The sequence below is a fragment of the Synchiropus splendidus genome, chromosome 6, assembly GCF_027744825.2.
Source record: "Synchiropus splendidus isolate RoL2022-P1 chromosome 6, RoL_Sspl_1.0, whole genome shotgun sequence".
Lineage (NCBI taxonomy): Eukaryota > Metazoa > Chordata > Actinopteri > Syngnathiformes > Callionymidae > Synchiropus > Synchiropus splendidus.
In genome coordinates, this window is record NC_071339.1 from 3,059,144 (window position 1) to 3,072,845 (window position 13,702).

Here is a 13,702-nt window from a genome sequence, read left to right on the forward strand (position 1 = left end):
AAGACCTCGTGCTTTGATAACATGTTGAAAGGCTGTTTTTGATTTGTTTATTCATTGTAATTGTCTAAATTAAGACCTTTATTCGTTCGGAAATGACAGATGTATGACTCTTTAGGACTGGAATATTTAAAAAAAGGGGGGAAGCAAACATCTTAAAATTCAGCAAAAGCTCCGTCTTTTAGTTGCTCATTTTATTATTTTGTACTGTGTTGTTGACCTAGGCGAGTGTCTGAGTCATTTCATGACAGTTGCAATAAAGAGTCCATTTTTGACAAGCAAGTGCTACAAAATGTGTAAACACGTGTTTTTGGTCCACAACATTCTGTGTCCTTTGCACATCCGAAACAGAATTGATATTGACAAAGTCATCTTTGTAATATCCGCCACATCTTTTACAGCTTATCAGGAATGATCATCTCAGGTCACATGTTTGATGGAGGAATGTACAGATGTTCTGGAACCAGTGCTAAGATGATGTCCCCCACTACCATCTCCCAACTTGACATAACTGTACAATATCCAAATGAAGGGGATGCGGTGTCATCCCTTCAAGATGCCGAGATGTTACCAAGCACCAAAATCGACTGCATTTAATTTTTTTTTTTTAAATGTTGATTTGGTTCCTTTTGGTTCACTCTTCATTGAGCCTTCTTGTGGAAAAAGCCATTGTTATGGAATGTTTTAAATGCATTAACTCATTTTAGATAATTTTCAAATGGAGCACTGTTACATTAAAAGTAATTAATTGTCAACCACTCACGTTAAGCTCCAGTCACAGGGAGGTTAAGCCCTTACCAGCGGAAATGGCAAGTGAATCTGGGGTGTAAACAACACTGATCATCATGAACCACAGTAGAGGTATTGATCTATTTATTTCAAATTTGCAAAACAACAAAAAGAACAAAAAGCAGTGTCTTCTCAGCGTGTTTGTTCAAATGCATCATGATATAAGAAGATAAAATGGGTGAGTGTTGAGGGAAGAAGGTTTCTGGTCACACAGATGTGAAGTGAAAGCTGACAACCAAAGAACTAATTTGGGATTCCTGTGTTTCTGCCTGAGCTGCAGCTCATCGTCACCTTTGTGTCTCTTCTCTGCTCCAAATGCTACAACAAAACAGAGACCTGAAGCGGAGTGTGAGACCACAGTGGAGAGCAGCAGCAGCAGCAGCAGCAGCAGCATCAGAGATGAGGTCCCTCCTCCTCCTCCTCCGCCTCCTCCTCCAGGCGCACCTTCCCTCCTCCGGTCCTCCAGCTCCTCTTACCTTCTTGTCGCTCCCTGAGCCTCGTTGTCTGGCTGTGAACTCTCACCCCAGCTGCTTGGGAAATGTCATCCAGACAGAGAGGCCCGTGCTGCAGTAGGGGGCGTTATGAGGGGGGAAAGAGGAGCGAAAATAACCCATTTTTTACTGCCCTCTCTGCATCTTTTATTCGCGTCTCTGCCTCGCAAGTGCCACCTCCTGCTGCCGGCAGCTCGCTCGCTGCCTCCACGCGTCTCCCGCTGTAAGAGGCTGAAAAAAACATAGGCTCTGCCAGACATGTGAGTAGCGAATCATCGCCTTGCGCTTCTACTCTTCACTGCTATGTTGCTGCTGTTCCCTCACGTCGGTGGGAAGAGCGGATCGGTGCCGCGTCGCGCCGCGGTGCTTCACGCTTGGGCTGCTCGGCTGACGCCAGCCGCTCTGCGTCGCTTCTCATCACTGAGTAAATAAAACCTGCGATTTCGAGGTTTGGCAGCGAACGGCACAGGCGGAGGGGGATCCCTGCCAGTGAGCGCCCGTGCGACTGCAGCGTAGCGTGGGTTAGCTGCGTGGATGAGTGTGGACTCCGGCTCCAGTCAGATGTGGAGGCCCGGGGTTGCGCGCTCGCACTGCGGCGGTGTTCGCCAGGCTGCCGGGGACTCACCGGCGGGATCACCTGGCCAGATGCGAACCCTCACATTGGCTTGTTGGGGGGAATAGCGGCAGGATTCTGTGGACGACGGCTGCCATTCACTTGGGATGCGGAGTGGCGACACACCTGACTCGTATAGGTTCATAAGTCCATCTGTACATGTTTTGCCTTTTTGTACTGCAAACATCGTCCGGTATTGTGTGGAAGAAGTACACTGCTCTAAGGCCTTTAGGTGACATCAATGGCAAGTTTTCATTTGGTGTAAAGTGACTGTTGGCATTCAGAATATTTTTCATAAATTTGAATCATTTCCTTTTATATAAACACCACCCATGCAGACACAGCCAGCTCTGTGAATTATTTGACTCTTGACAGAATAGTCATTCCTAACAGCCAGTGGTCCAATCTGTTTCATGTTTATATTTATATGTATGTATATTCTGAATCTCTGTAAGCCATTGATTGTCAAGTCTATCTTTCACAGTACATGGTAATCCATTGATTTCTCCTATAATTTTTCGAAACGTGTCACCTTTTGATGACTAAAGTCTTTATCTGGCATCCAAACTAAAGAGTTGAAAAGTGGGTGAAAATGAACTTGAGGCCATGCACCAGCGCTATATTTCAACAACCTTTTGTGATTATTAATGTTCAAAAGCTCTTCATTTAGAAAGCTACTGCATATTATTAACTCATTAACATGACCTTACTCCACCAATATCTATGTGTATTTTGTGTATTATTGTTATTATTATTATTATTTTTATTTACAGTGTCACCAATTGATGTTGAACAAATTTAAAACGGCCTAATATGATGGCGTAAAATGAAAATTCATGTAATCTAATCTAATCTAGTCACTTGCTTACTTAAGGTGTGAAAAACTCATCATCTATGACTTATGTCTGACTTATCCACACTAATGTTTGCTTGGTCAAAATCAGAATCCAGCCTGTTTCAGATTGCTGCTAAACAGCGTGTTTTCTCCATGAAATGGACCTGTGATGACCAATGTTTTCTTCTGTGCGATGCTTCAGGGAGGAGACCAGCGTGCTTCTCTTCTTCAGATCAGTCCGTCCACCCCGCTGGCTCGTGACTATGCTGCCCAGTGGACGATCCTGGGACTGAGACGCGACCCTCCTAACACAAATGGCCAGGACTCAGTAGGTGGACTCACCCTGTATGTTCATGCCGATGACGTGGGGTGACTGTAATCGAACTCTCCGATCCTAAAGGTTTCAGCTCGCCTGCTGAAACGATGGGGAGCTGCTGGAGCTGTCTGTACAGAGACCCCATCCGAGACAACCATCTCACCAAATTTAAGGTCCGCAAAAGCAAGTTCCATCATCCCTGCCACCTTCTTCTAACACGTTTTTTTTTTACTTTCAGGTCACCAATGTGGACGATGAGGGTAACGAGCTGGGGTCAGGGGTCATGGAGCTCACCCAGACCGAGCTCATCCTTCACACAAGAAAGAGAGACGCCATCAGGTGGCCGTATCTCTGCCTGCGAAGATACGGCTATGACTCCAACCTCTTCTCTTTTGAGAGCGGGCGGCGCTGTCAGACTGGGCAGGGTGAGCACATCTGCAGGGGTTCTTAACCTTTTTGATCTCGGGGCCCACCTTCTCCAGAACAAATGGAACTGGGACCTATTCAACTAATAGAACTGATTCATTACTCCTGATTTCATTTGTGTACAATAAACATGTTTAATCTACTTTCACGTAAACAAACCAAACCTTGTGAAATGACATGAAACCATGTGATCATTGCAAAGATATTTGTCATCAAAAGTCTAACCAGCAGCAGAACAATGTGTAAGTTCTGCTCATCAAATTTACTAGAGAAAAAAAGAAAAAAAATACACGTGATACAAACTGTTGATAAAACTGATAAAATTGTACATTAATACATTTCTGAATACAATTATTATAATAATTATTTATAAAATAAAATATTTGATTTTCAAAATAAACTAAAAAAATGAAGATATAAGTAAAGCGTAAATGAAAGTATCGCCATAAAATTTTTGAACTAATTTAAAAAACTCCTTTGACAGGTGCTTTCATGAACAGTTTTTACTCTTGTGGAGATGGCATCACTTTCTTTATAATTTTTTTTCCTTTCAAAACCTCTCCGTACTTACTACTACTTACTACTAACTATCACAAATTTGCAGCTGTCTAGTCAATTCAGTGACACTCTACTGCCACCTTATATGGCAAATGTATTGAAGCTGAGTGTCTCATTGCCCAAAGGTGGAAAACAAAAAACTTTTAGTGGCCCTCTAGGAGGCGCTCGCAGCCCATGGGCTTTGGCCCTTTGGTTGAGAATCACTGCTCGAGTGGATTGCTCTTTTTTGGTCACCAACTTCATGTTTCTGGACCCTAGTGCTGCGTGAATCTTCCTCTGAGCAGAACATCCATCCATCTCCAATGCAAAATGTGTTCGTCTCTGCTCAGTTGACGCTCATCAGCTTGAGCTTGAAGTTGAACTGATTCTTTTTCTCTTCAGGAATCTTTGCATTCAAGTGTTCTCGAGCAGAGGAGATCTTCAACCTGCTGCAGGAGCTGATGCAGTGCAACAGCATCAACGTGGTGGAGGAGTCCATGATGATGAGTCGCAGTGGTCACACGCCAGAGATGGAAATGGCTCGGACGCCGCAGACTCCCAACCGTGAGTCGTGTTACAATGAGTCGAATCACAAAAATACATCAACTTTGATGCGACTATGATGTTGTCGGTGATTCAACAACTCGGTTGCAACAGGGTAATCACAGAAAAAAAAAAACGTTTTAGAAGTCACTCGATTCAATCCATCACACATTCACTTGAGACGGCACCGAACTTATTAGTCTATTAATGATGCTCAAGGTTCGCATGAGACTCTGGACCATCACGTGGGTGTAGAACTGTGGTGAGGCTAGTTGGTTGTTGGTTATGTCTGAATCTGTTATTCTGAATTCACGAAGAGAGACTGAGCTAAAGAAACGCTCAGTTTGTCATGATATCAGCCAAAACTGAGATATCACAGAGTCATTTTCAGCCACTTGTGGCCCTCTGTCTGTATTAATCCGTCCTGCATCAAATGCTTTGTCTTCTGACAGTTTCATGCTTCTGTTGGGTTATTGCACATATTTATTATGCATATTTATTATATTACAGACCAGCTTTGTATTTATTTTAATGCTCTATGTTTTTGTTTTTATGCATTAATCGTACAATTTAAAGCCATTTCAATTCACATTTACACATAGTCGTATTTTTAAATTTTTTATTTCTTTTGAAGTGTTTAATCAAATACAGTTAGTTCGTTTTTTGCTATTGCTATCATTACATTTATTATACATCTATATTCTTAATACATAATTCTTTATATTTAAGGTAATTCACCTGTGCTGCCCACATATTTATTGATTTATATTGACAGTCAGTGAATTGTACAAAGACAATTGTAAATGACAATATTTTTAGTAATGCCATATTTATTTTACGACACCATAATAGAAGTCTGCGAAAGAACACAGTTACAGACGTTTTGCCCCCTAATGTCTGTAAGTGTGTGTTGTCCCTCACCACAGCACGAGTTTGTCATGTGACCCCTCTGGAAATTCAGTTGTGTGTTTTGGCAATTTCACTGCCCTGGTCCAATGTCTTGAATGATGAATACTGGGAGTTGGGAACAGCAGTAACATCATCACTGCTCTTGCAGCTGCAGCATTCCCTGTGCAGAGTTTTCCCAACGGATACCCGGGCTACCCAATCAGAGCGGAGTCCTCTCAGCCTTCTCTGTCCGACGATCACGCTCACGGCTTCATGGGTATTGAAGACCAGGTGAGATGGAAGGGCTGTGTCTTTGAGCTGTATTTCCGGTTGATGCATCACTCCTGATCTGCTCTTTCAGACTCACACGTACGTGAACACGGTCAGTATGGAGGGCGACCTCTCGATGCGTCACTGTGTGCATTCCCTGCCGGAGGTTCGGCCCGGCGCTTTTCCCGAAGCCACGCGGGGAGCCATGCCCGTGGGAGGCCAAGGAAATCCTCAGTCTAGTCTGCGCTGCTGTCCGCTGGAGGAGCATAAAGACCCCCAGGTGTTCCTCCAGCCCTCCTCACAGGAAGTCAAGTTCATGCTGGGTCCGACTCCGGCACAGCGCCATCTGCTGGAGAGGGAGCGGCACGGCCACGGCCCCCACGGCCTGCAGCCAGTAGAGGGCGCCACAGGCTCAGAGACAGAAGGCGACGAGCCCTCTATGCACATGTGCAACTCTCACTCCTATCATCACTTTCATCACCATGCACACCGCCATCCGGCTCACGAGCACGCAGATGGCTGCCAGAGCGCCGAGCTCACCTACGAGAACATCAACGGGCTGAGGAGCAGCAGGAAGCAGCGGCTCAGTCCCAGCAGCGTGTCCCAGTCTGTGGGTTCCAGCAGCAGCAGCAGCACTGGGGACAGTCACGCCCACTCCCTGTTGCACCAACATGGCCATGGACCCTCGTCCCTGCCCCCACAGGGTTACCCCTGCGAGAGGGGCCTGGGCGGAGGCCATCGGCGGACTGCTTTGCTCAACTACGAGAACCTTCCATCACTACCGCCAGTGTGGGAATACCGGGCCCTGCAGCGGGACGATGAGCAGGATGAAGACGATGATGAGCAGGATGAGGAGGACTACGAGGAAGAGGAGGAAGATTTCGATGAATACGAATTCTCAGAAGAGCCAGGGACCCCCAACGGGTACCACCAGGACGGCCGGGGCATTCACAGAGACGCCCTGCAGAACTATGTCAACACAGAGCAGGTCCAGCCTCCTCGGTTCCAACATACTTGCCCGCCGCATCCGCAGCCATGTCCACCGGACAGAGGGGGGAGGATATTCAGCTTTGACTTCGGCAGACGTTCCAGATCAGGGGTTGGAGGCTGCGAGCACGGCCACATGCCTCCATCGCGGCAGCTCAATTACATCCAAGTGGACCTTGAAGGAGAAGCTCCCTGCCAAGCACTCAACAGCGGTGGTGCTCAGACTCAGCCACAGCCACAGCACCAGCGCTTGCCGCCCAAAAAATGTGCTCAGCAAGCACCACGGCGCAGCGAGTGCTACGCTGTTATCGACATAAAGAAGACGGCTGCCATGTCCAGTCTGCAGAAAGCTCTGCCCAGGGACGACGGAACTTCCAGAAAGACTCGCCACAACAGCACAGACCTGCCTCTGTAACATGCTGGTCAGATTGAAGGGAGGAGAGGACGGCAGGTGGAGGCTCATTTTAGCACACTGGACCCTTCACTGTCATCCATCGAGCGTCAGGCTGACCACTACAGCACAGGTACATGACCAGAAACTCACTGAAACCCGCCTGTGCGAATGAAACATCTCTGCAGAGATAGAAATGCCATTTATTCTCTGTTATTTATTAGATATGTGTTGTGAAGATCTTTACAGTTCTGCAGTTTCACTGCAAAAAGTTTTTTTTTTTATCCGCATAAAATGACGTACATGCTAAGTGTACATGCTATGAAAGTCATGTGCATGATTTTAAGCAGTGACTCGATGAGGAGACCTCAGTTTTCACTGAAAACATTCTCACAGTTTTTACCTTTCTGACGTCCATCTCCACCACCGAATCAGTCCCAGTCTGTCGACGTGCAGGAGTCACCGCCATATTTGTGACATCACAGGTGCAGCTTCACTGAGGTGTCAAGATCACAGCGCTCAGCAACACAACCTTTTAGTGTTACAACAGCGCTATGAATATTTTCACTCGTCACAATATCATGTTTATCTTCTAATAATACATGGTCACCCAACATCTGATTTTTGAATTGGTAGTTTTACAACTACAAGTTTACATTTTCATTATTTTTTTTCACTATTGAAATCACTATTTTGTAGGTGCTTTAGGTTTAAAGCACCTACACTGAAGGTGATCTTGATGGTTCGGTGATGTCACCGTCGTGATCTCAACACTATGGTGTAATGTCCTGCGAAGCTGACGTCATACCACACTCCAGTCATCCCTTCATCATGCATTCATCGATCTTTGAGGGTTAAAGAGGAAAGTGCTCAACATTCACTTGAGAAAAATAATGTTGATGGCATTCATCATCTGTCAAGTAATATTTAGATCCTTTTGTGTGAAAAATAAAAGACCTAAAAGGAAAAGTATCTCATATTATGATGGAATTCGTATCACGTTTGTCAGGTGGCAAAACATTTTTGTGGTAGACTGGAGACTAAACTCCAAAGACATTTTAAGCTGTGAACAGATTTGAAATATTTAAGTTTCAGATCAGAGAAGTCCAGCAAAACTGCCTCAAAATCTTCTTAAAATCTCTAAACTTCATATATAGATTTTTTTTCTTTATTCCATAATCATTATTTGGATTTTTGATCCACGTTACCTGCAAAGTTTTCTGGTACAATCCCATGTGTTTTCAGGAATTTCAAATTAATATAAGTAAAATAAGTCTTTTTTTCTCATATTAAGGATAAAATATATCTGTTTATCATCATCTTAAAACACGTATTCCTAGATTGAAACGTTATTAGCATGTGAGCACTTTATCTTAATTTTGCACTTGTTATAATAAAATAAAACTAAACTAAAGGAAAAAATGAATCAGAAAATAATTTGTTCATTTAGAGGGAATTGCTGGTTTATTTTTCTGAAGTGAATTTGAAACACTACTGGGGTTAAAAACAACAAGCAAACAAAGCTACCTGTGGAGGAGAGGTTTTGGTGTGAGATACGTGGAGGGTCAACATTCATATCTCCATAGTTACTCACTTTGCTGACCAATCTTTGTATTTGAAAGTGAAGCCTTTTGCACTCAATCCCAAGGAATTGTATTTGTCATGTTCCAGGAATATGAAACCTGCACTGGCCAGAATGAATGGGCACATTAGTAGCACACAACTCACATGTGATTGGAAAAGTAGCGTCTCGTCCTGGATGAGTCCTCCACGGTTGCTCTGGAGGCCGAGATTTCCTGTCGTGTCCACGAAATATCAGATTTATTGACATATGTTGATGAAGACAATGAAAACCTCAACTGATGCCATGAGGCTGGGCACTTATTGATCAGCCATCAGGTGTGATCCAGTATGTTGTAAAGTTTACCAGTAAATCTATTTATTTTTTGTTATTTATTTACATTAGAATTGTACACGTTTTCTTGACGACCAGCATTTTCGTTATCCAGGTGTTAACGAAGACCAAAGTTTTCCTTCGACTTAGCACTGGATACCGGTGTGTTACTGTTATAACTGTCCTTCTATTTAAAGCAGAGAGAGGTTGTATTTATATTTTCAGTGCCAAAAAAAAGTAGTTCCAATTATATGTAAACGAATCGTGCCATTTGTGGACTGTGGAGAAACGTAAATCCTCACGTTCCACCGCATTTTTGATCATTCTATGTCTTTCCGTTCGTCTTTTTTTTCTGTGTGAATGCGTTTCTAAAAATCAATCGTCATTCAGGGGTGTGCGGCTGGGGGTTGATTTACCAAGCAGGATTGTGGGTTATTTACTCAGAATGCATTTTGAGCAAGTGAAAACAGTGAAAGTAAAAAGCAAATAATGTTTCCCACTGCTTGGACATTAACAAGTCTTACAGTGTCAAATTAATTTTACACGTCAGGTTCATGTTGAAGCCAACTAACTAAATATCTTAGGTTGTGTCAGTGTTTCAATGATTATAAAATAGTATTATTAAGTGCGTCATTTCATTCATTTGCTGCTTAGACTCGTCTTCATCGTTTACGTCGTTTTCATGAAAAGGCTCTTTATTCAGCATGTATTCAGTCCCATCTATAACCGTTGTCTGACGACTGAGCTTCTTCAGTGAAAGCGGTTCTGCCAGTTGGTCAGAAGGGGGCAGTGTTCAGCGGCCCTGGTGGTTTGAACGCGTTTCATGCGTCTGTGCGTGGTGCGACTTCAGCTCCACCCCTTCAGATAAGACAGCAGCACTTTAGTTAAGACGTCCGGATTGCGCGTTCTTTTTAATGACAGACAAGTGTTTTACTATGTTCTAAAGTTATTGCTACATATCGGTTGAGGCAGATGAAATAAAGAGCAGTGAGAGTTTGGTGCCGACTCAGTCTCAATATCTTCATTAAGTTTGCAATAATCCAAACCTGTATGTGGTGGAGATGCACCAGCACTACTGACAGTTTCACAACAATGTTTGTTTTTATACACTTAGCATCTTTGAATCGCTTCAGAATGAGTCAACCTTAAGGCTTCTGCTTTTTGTTGATAACATTTTGGGGCCCCCATCAGGACTGGCCCTCACTGGGGGAGTGGATCTCCTCCTCGCTGCTTTGGAATGTGTTTGATGTGGACAAACAGCTGCCTGATAACATCTGATGTGGAATGCACATTTTGAAAACTCCTCCGCTAAACTTGTTAACTGAAAGGTTTCCTCTCAAGCAAGGTCATTCATTTTACATGTGTTCTCAGAAATGAACTTGATTCTCCACAGGAGTAAACACATTTTTCAGAGAGTGAAGGTTAGTGTTTATGATGGAGAGCCTCAGAAATTCTTTCTAATGGGCTGGAATCATATTTGAAATCATATTTCATTGACTTAATGGCCGGTTTAGCTCATGAATCTATGAATTTCCATCAATATCGCGCCTATGTTCAATATGTTCGAGATACATAAGCCACTTATTTGTGTTCATCATCTCCAAGTGCCATAACTATTGCCATTACTGATGTTTACCAGCAGCTGATTACAATATTCCATATCCTGTGTTACACGTTATATTTGTTATTAAAACATTATTCATAACATAAAAATGACATTGAGCCAGCACAACTCAGTAGTTCAAACCATCCCCATAACTCCCCTGAAGTATTATGTAAAAGGAACTGGAACGCTTGTTCTTAAAAAGGGCTTAATCCGTGTGTAATGTGCTGAGAGGAACGGGTTTATTTGATATTCCGCATCAATAGCTTGTGTTTGTGGCGGTTCAAAGCATTTTAAAAGAAGGAGGTGTGAGGGTTATGCTGCTTATTAATCATCCACAGTGAAAAGAATCAATTGAATAAACAGCTCAAGGTGAAGTTCTGTTGTATTTATTTGATCAAAAATGATTCAGAGGTTGCAGAGCAATACAGGTGTTTTAGGTGTGATTAACACCACGCACTGTCAGTTTGGAATACAGGGCAAAACTGGATGAGCATGGGATGAAGTTGAAATTGTGTTCAATTAGAATCCAAATTTCATTTGAACCTGTGGCTCTTGTTGTCAGAGCTTCAACTGCAGTGCACTGTGGGACTCTCAGCTACTCCGTAAAAATGCATTTAAAGACATACCTGCTCCAGCAAATGGTAGCATCCAATACCAAATGAGATGCACTGATGTTTACACTGATTCACTGTTGAGTAATTCTGGAAGAATTTGGAGGTCGGAGATTCTGTCGGGTGTAACTCTAAGTCTAAAGTGCAGTCACGGCCAGTTTACCTGAAAGGCTTTATTTCAAAAGTCCCTGTGTCAAACATATTGTATTCACTCTTAGAGTTGATCACTTAGGTAGGTCGACTGTTGAATGAAACTAAGGGAGCGGTTTGCTCTATCGACCTGTTCGATCAGACGGGGAGCATTTTAAAACAAGAGCTGAGCCAAAAACTGTCCATTCACTCATCGATTTCATTCACACCCGACACCCTCAGGCGTCGGGTGTTTGTTAGTGGCGGTGGCTGGCTGTCCTCTGAGGACCTCCCACTTCAGGTGGTACAGGAATACTGAGAAACCGTAACACCTCTGACTTGGCAAAGCATTTGACCATGAATGAATGTGTTCGTCGCTCACGATGCTATGTCGCGCTACATAACAATCTGAGTTGTCACCAGCAGCTCGTGCTACTGAAGAATGTTTGAACTGCGTCCAATTACTGTGTTCAGTTGTACTTTGAAACATGTTGCTACTGAGAATTCGCACAAGACTGAAGTGAGGCTGCAGGTAGAAAGGTCAGCAACATCTTCATCAGGGGTTTTCATCCTCATTTTCAGCACCATCAGTCTTGTTTAATGCCGTCTTTCAAAGCGATATCTCAAGTAACCAGAAAACTGTACTATCTCTTATTGTTATTATTGTGTTTGTTTGCTTCTCCGGCTTGTTTTGTCGGGGGTCTCCTGTTAATCTGAGGGTCGTGGTACTGACCTGAGCTGTACATTTTTGTGTCAGATTTGTAACCATATGGTGAATTTACAAATGGGACGAGTGCCAAATACACCTGAGCATGTCAAAGTCGGGGAGCTCTGAGGAGCCGCAGGTGCTCCGATGGATCAGGTGACTCTTCTGGAGGTACAAATGCACATCAAAGGTTTAACCATTCTCAATATGTTTTATTTTCCCTGAAATATATTTGTCTCTGTTAAAAAAGAAAAAAGAAAAAAATGGTTTCCTTTGATATTTGTAGTATGTTTCCGTGTCCTTCCATGGCTTATCAATGCAGTTATCATGGTGCCATTAGAATATGAAAACGGTGATTTGCTTCATTTCGTCAAACTGTTTGGGTCATTGTCATTTGTTTTCTTTTTCTTATATCATTCCACAAGATAAGTTATCTGCGGTCCTCTTTAACAACCTCATGTCCCCAAAACAAAGTGACCCTGACATTTGTTGACTTTTATCAACTATAGAGTGTGGATTTGTCCAAGCTGTAAAACTAAATGTATTCCAATATTAAATGAAGCTATGAAAGTATATGTGGTGCAAAGTGTGTCTCATTAAGCAGTTTTACCGGTGTGAAATGTCATTGAATGATAAAAACCTACTACGCAGTAGGTTTTTATCATTCTATTTCAAATGAACATATTTAAATCACTTTTACTTTAGATGAAACGTTTACATCTACTAAACCAGTGTTTTTCAACCGGTGTGAGAGTGTGTTGCCGTGGGAAATGATCCACGATCTGGAGATGGAGGTGGACGACGTGATGACATTCAATCATGAACAACTAGAACGTGTTGACAATCTAGCAACGTGAGGAGATTGCATGGATTCGGTCACATTCTTTCTATGCACTATAGATCTATGCTGATGCGTTGACATGTCCATCAGTCACAGCTGCGCGATTGGTCCTTTTCCCACACTCACTCGCAGTGAAGAAGCCAGTCAAATGCACAACTTTGAGTTGTTTTTAAACCTCTAACTTGACGACACACATCTTCACGACAGAACCATTGAGTGATCCTCGTCGGACCCGCAAGACCAAAGACTGTCTGCACCGCAGCGCTAACGGCTAACGTGACGTCTCCCTTCAAAAGTGACTCTCGTGGATTGTCAAAATTTGCTTCGTGATTTTAAAGTTGGTTAAAAACTAAATGCAGAACCAAATAAATGCGATCCAAAATGTGAAGAGAAAAATAATTGTTGTTATGAAGCTGAGGCAAAGACTATTAAAGACTTGTCTGGAAATTCCCCAAACTAGAATGAAATCATGCAAGAGACATGGCGATAAAATCGAAACACTTATTTAAAATAAATGAATTAATCCTGATCTATTTTGCCATATTGCATTTTTAAACAGATACATTTTCTGCCAAAATGGCTGAGTGTCAGTTGCTACAATGTTTCACAAATTAAAGGTACTTTTCTACATGACTTTCGACTATTGCACTTCGGCCAAGGTTCCTCTGGTGGTGAGCCTCAGGATTTTTTTCAATGAACCCAATGTGCCGTGGCTTGAAAAAGGCTGAAAAACACTGCACTCAACCCTGGTCCTTGTGAATTAATCCTATTCTTGAGGTCACATCAAGCCATTAAACTTTTGTTTAGCTTTCAAATAGTATGACAGAGGTAC

General features: G+C 42.9%; 1 protein-coding gene across 2 annotated transcripts; it reads left to right on the forward strand.

Annotated features, from left to right (window-relative positions):
• Positions 1 to 1,244: 1,244 nt before the first annotated feature.
• On the forward strand, positions 1,245 to 12,586 carry frs3 (fibroblast growth factor receptor substrate 3). Of its 2 annotated transcripts, none has more exons than XM_053868341.1 (7): positions 1,245 to 1,537; positions 2,928 to 3,053; positions 3,126 to 3,214; positions 3,280 to 3,466; positions 4,407 to 4,568; positions 5,605 to 5,726; positions 5,797 to 12,586. In XM_053868341.1, exons 3-7 carry the CDS (start codon positions 3,149 to 3,151, stop codon positions 7,105 to 7,107), a joined length of 1,848 nt encoding a protein of 615 aa, XP_053724316.1. In that variant the 5' UTR covers positions 1,245 to 1,537; positions 2,928 to 3,053; positions 3,126 to 3,148; the 3' UTR covers positions 7,108 to 12,586. The 2 variants fall into 2 exon arrangements, with proteins under 2 accessions (XP_053724316.1, XP_053724318.1); XM_053868343.1 differs by lacking the exon at positions 1,245 to 1,537 and adding an exon at positions 1,691 to 2,029.
• Positions 12,587 to 13,702: the final 1,116 nt, after the last annotated feature.

Bases quoted from the DNA above. Each gene is read 5' to 3' on its own strand.
- frs3 (XM_053868341.1), top strand. From the start codon at position 3,149: ATGGGGAGCTGCTGGAGCTGTCTGTACAGAGACCCCATCCGAGACAAC. The intron at 3,215-3,279 runs GTCCGCAAAAGC...TTTTACTTTCAG, and splicing joins ACCATCTCACCAAATTTAAG to GTCACCAATGTGGACGATGA. The intron at 4,569-5,604 runs GTGAGTCGTGTT...CTGCTCTTGCAG, and splicing joins GACGCCGCAGACTCCCAACC to CTGCAGCATTCCCTGTGCAG.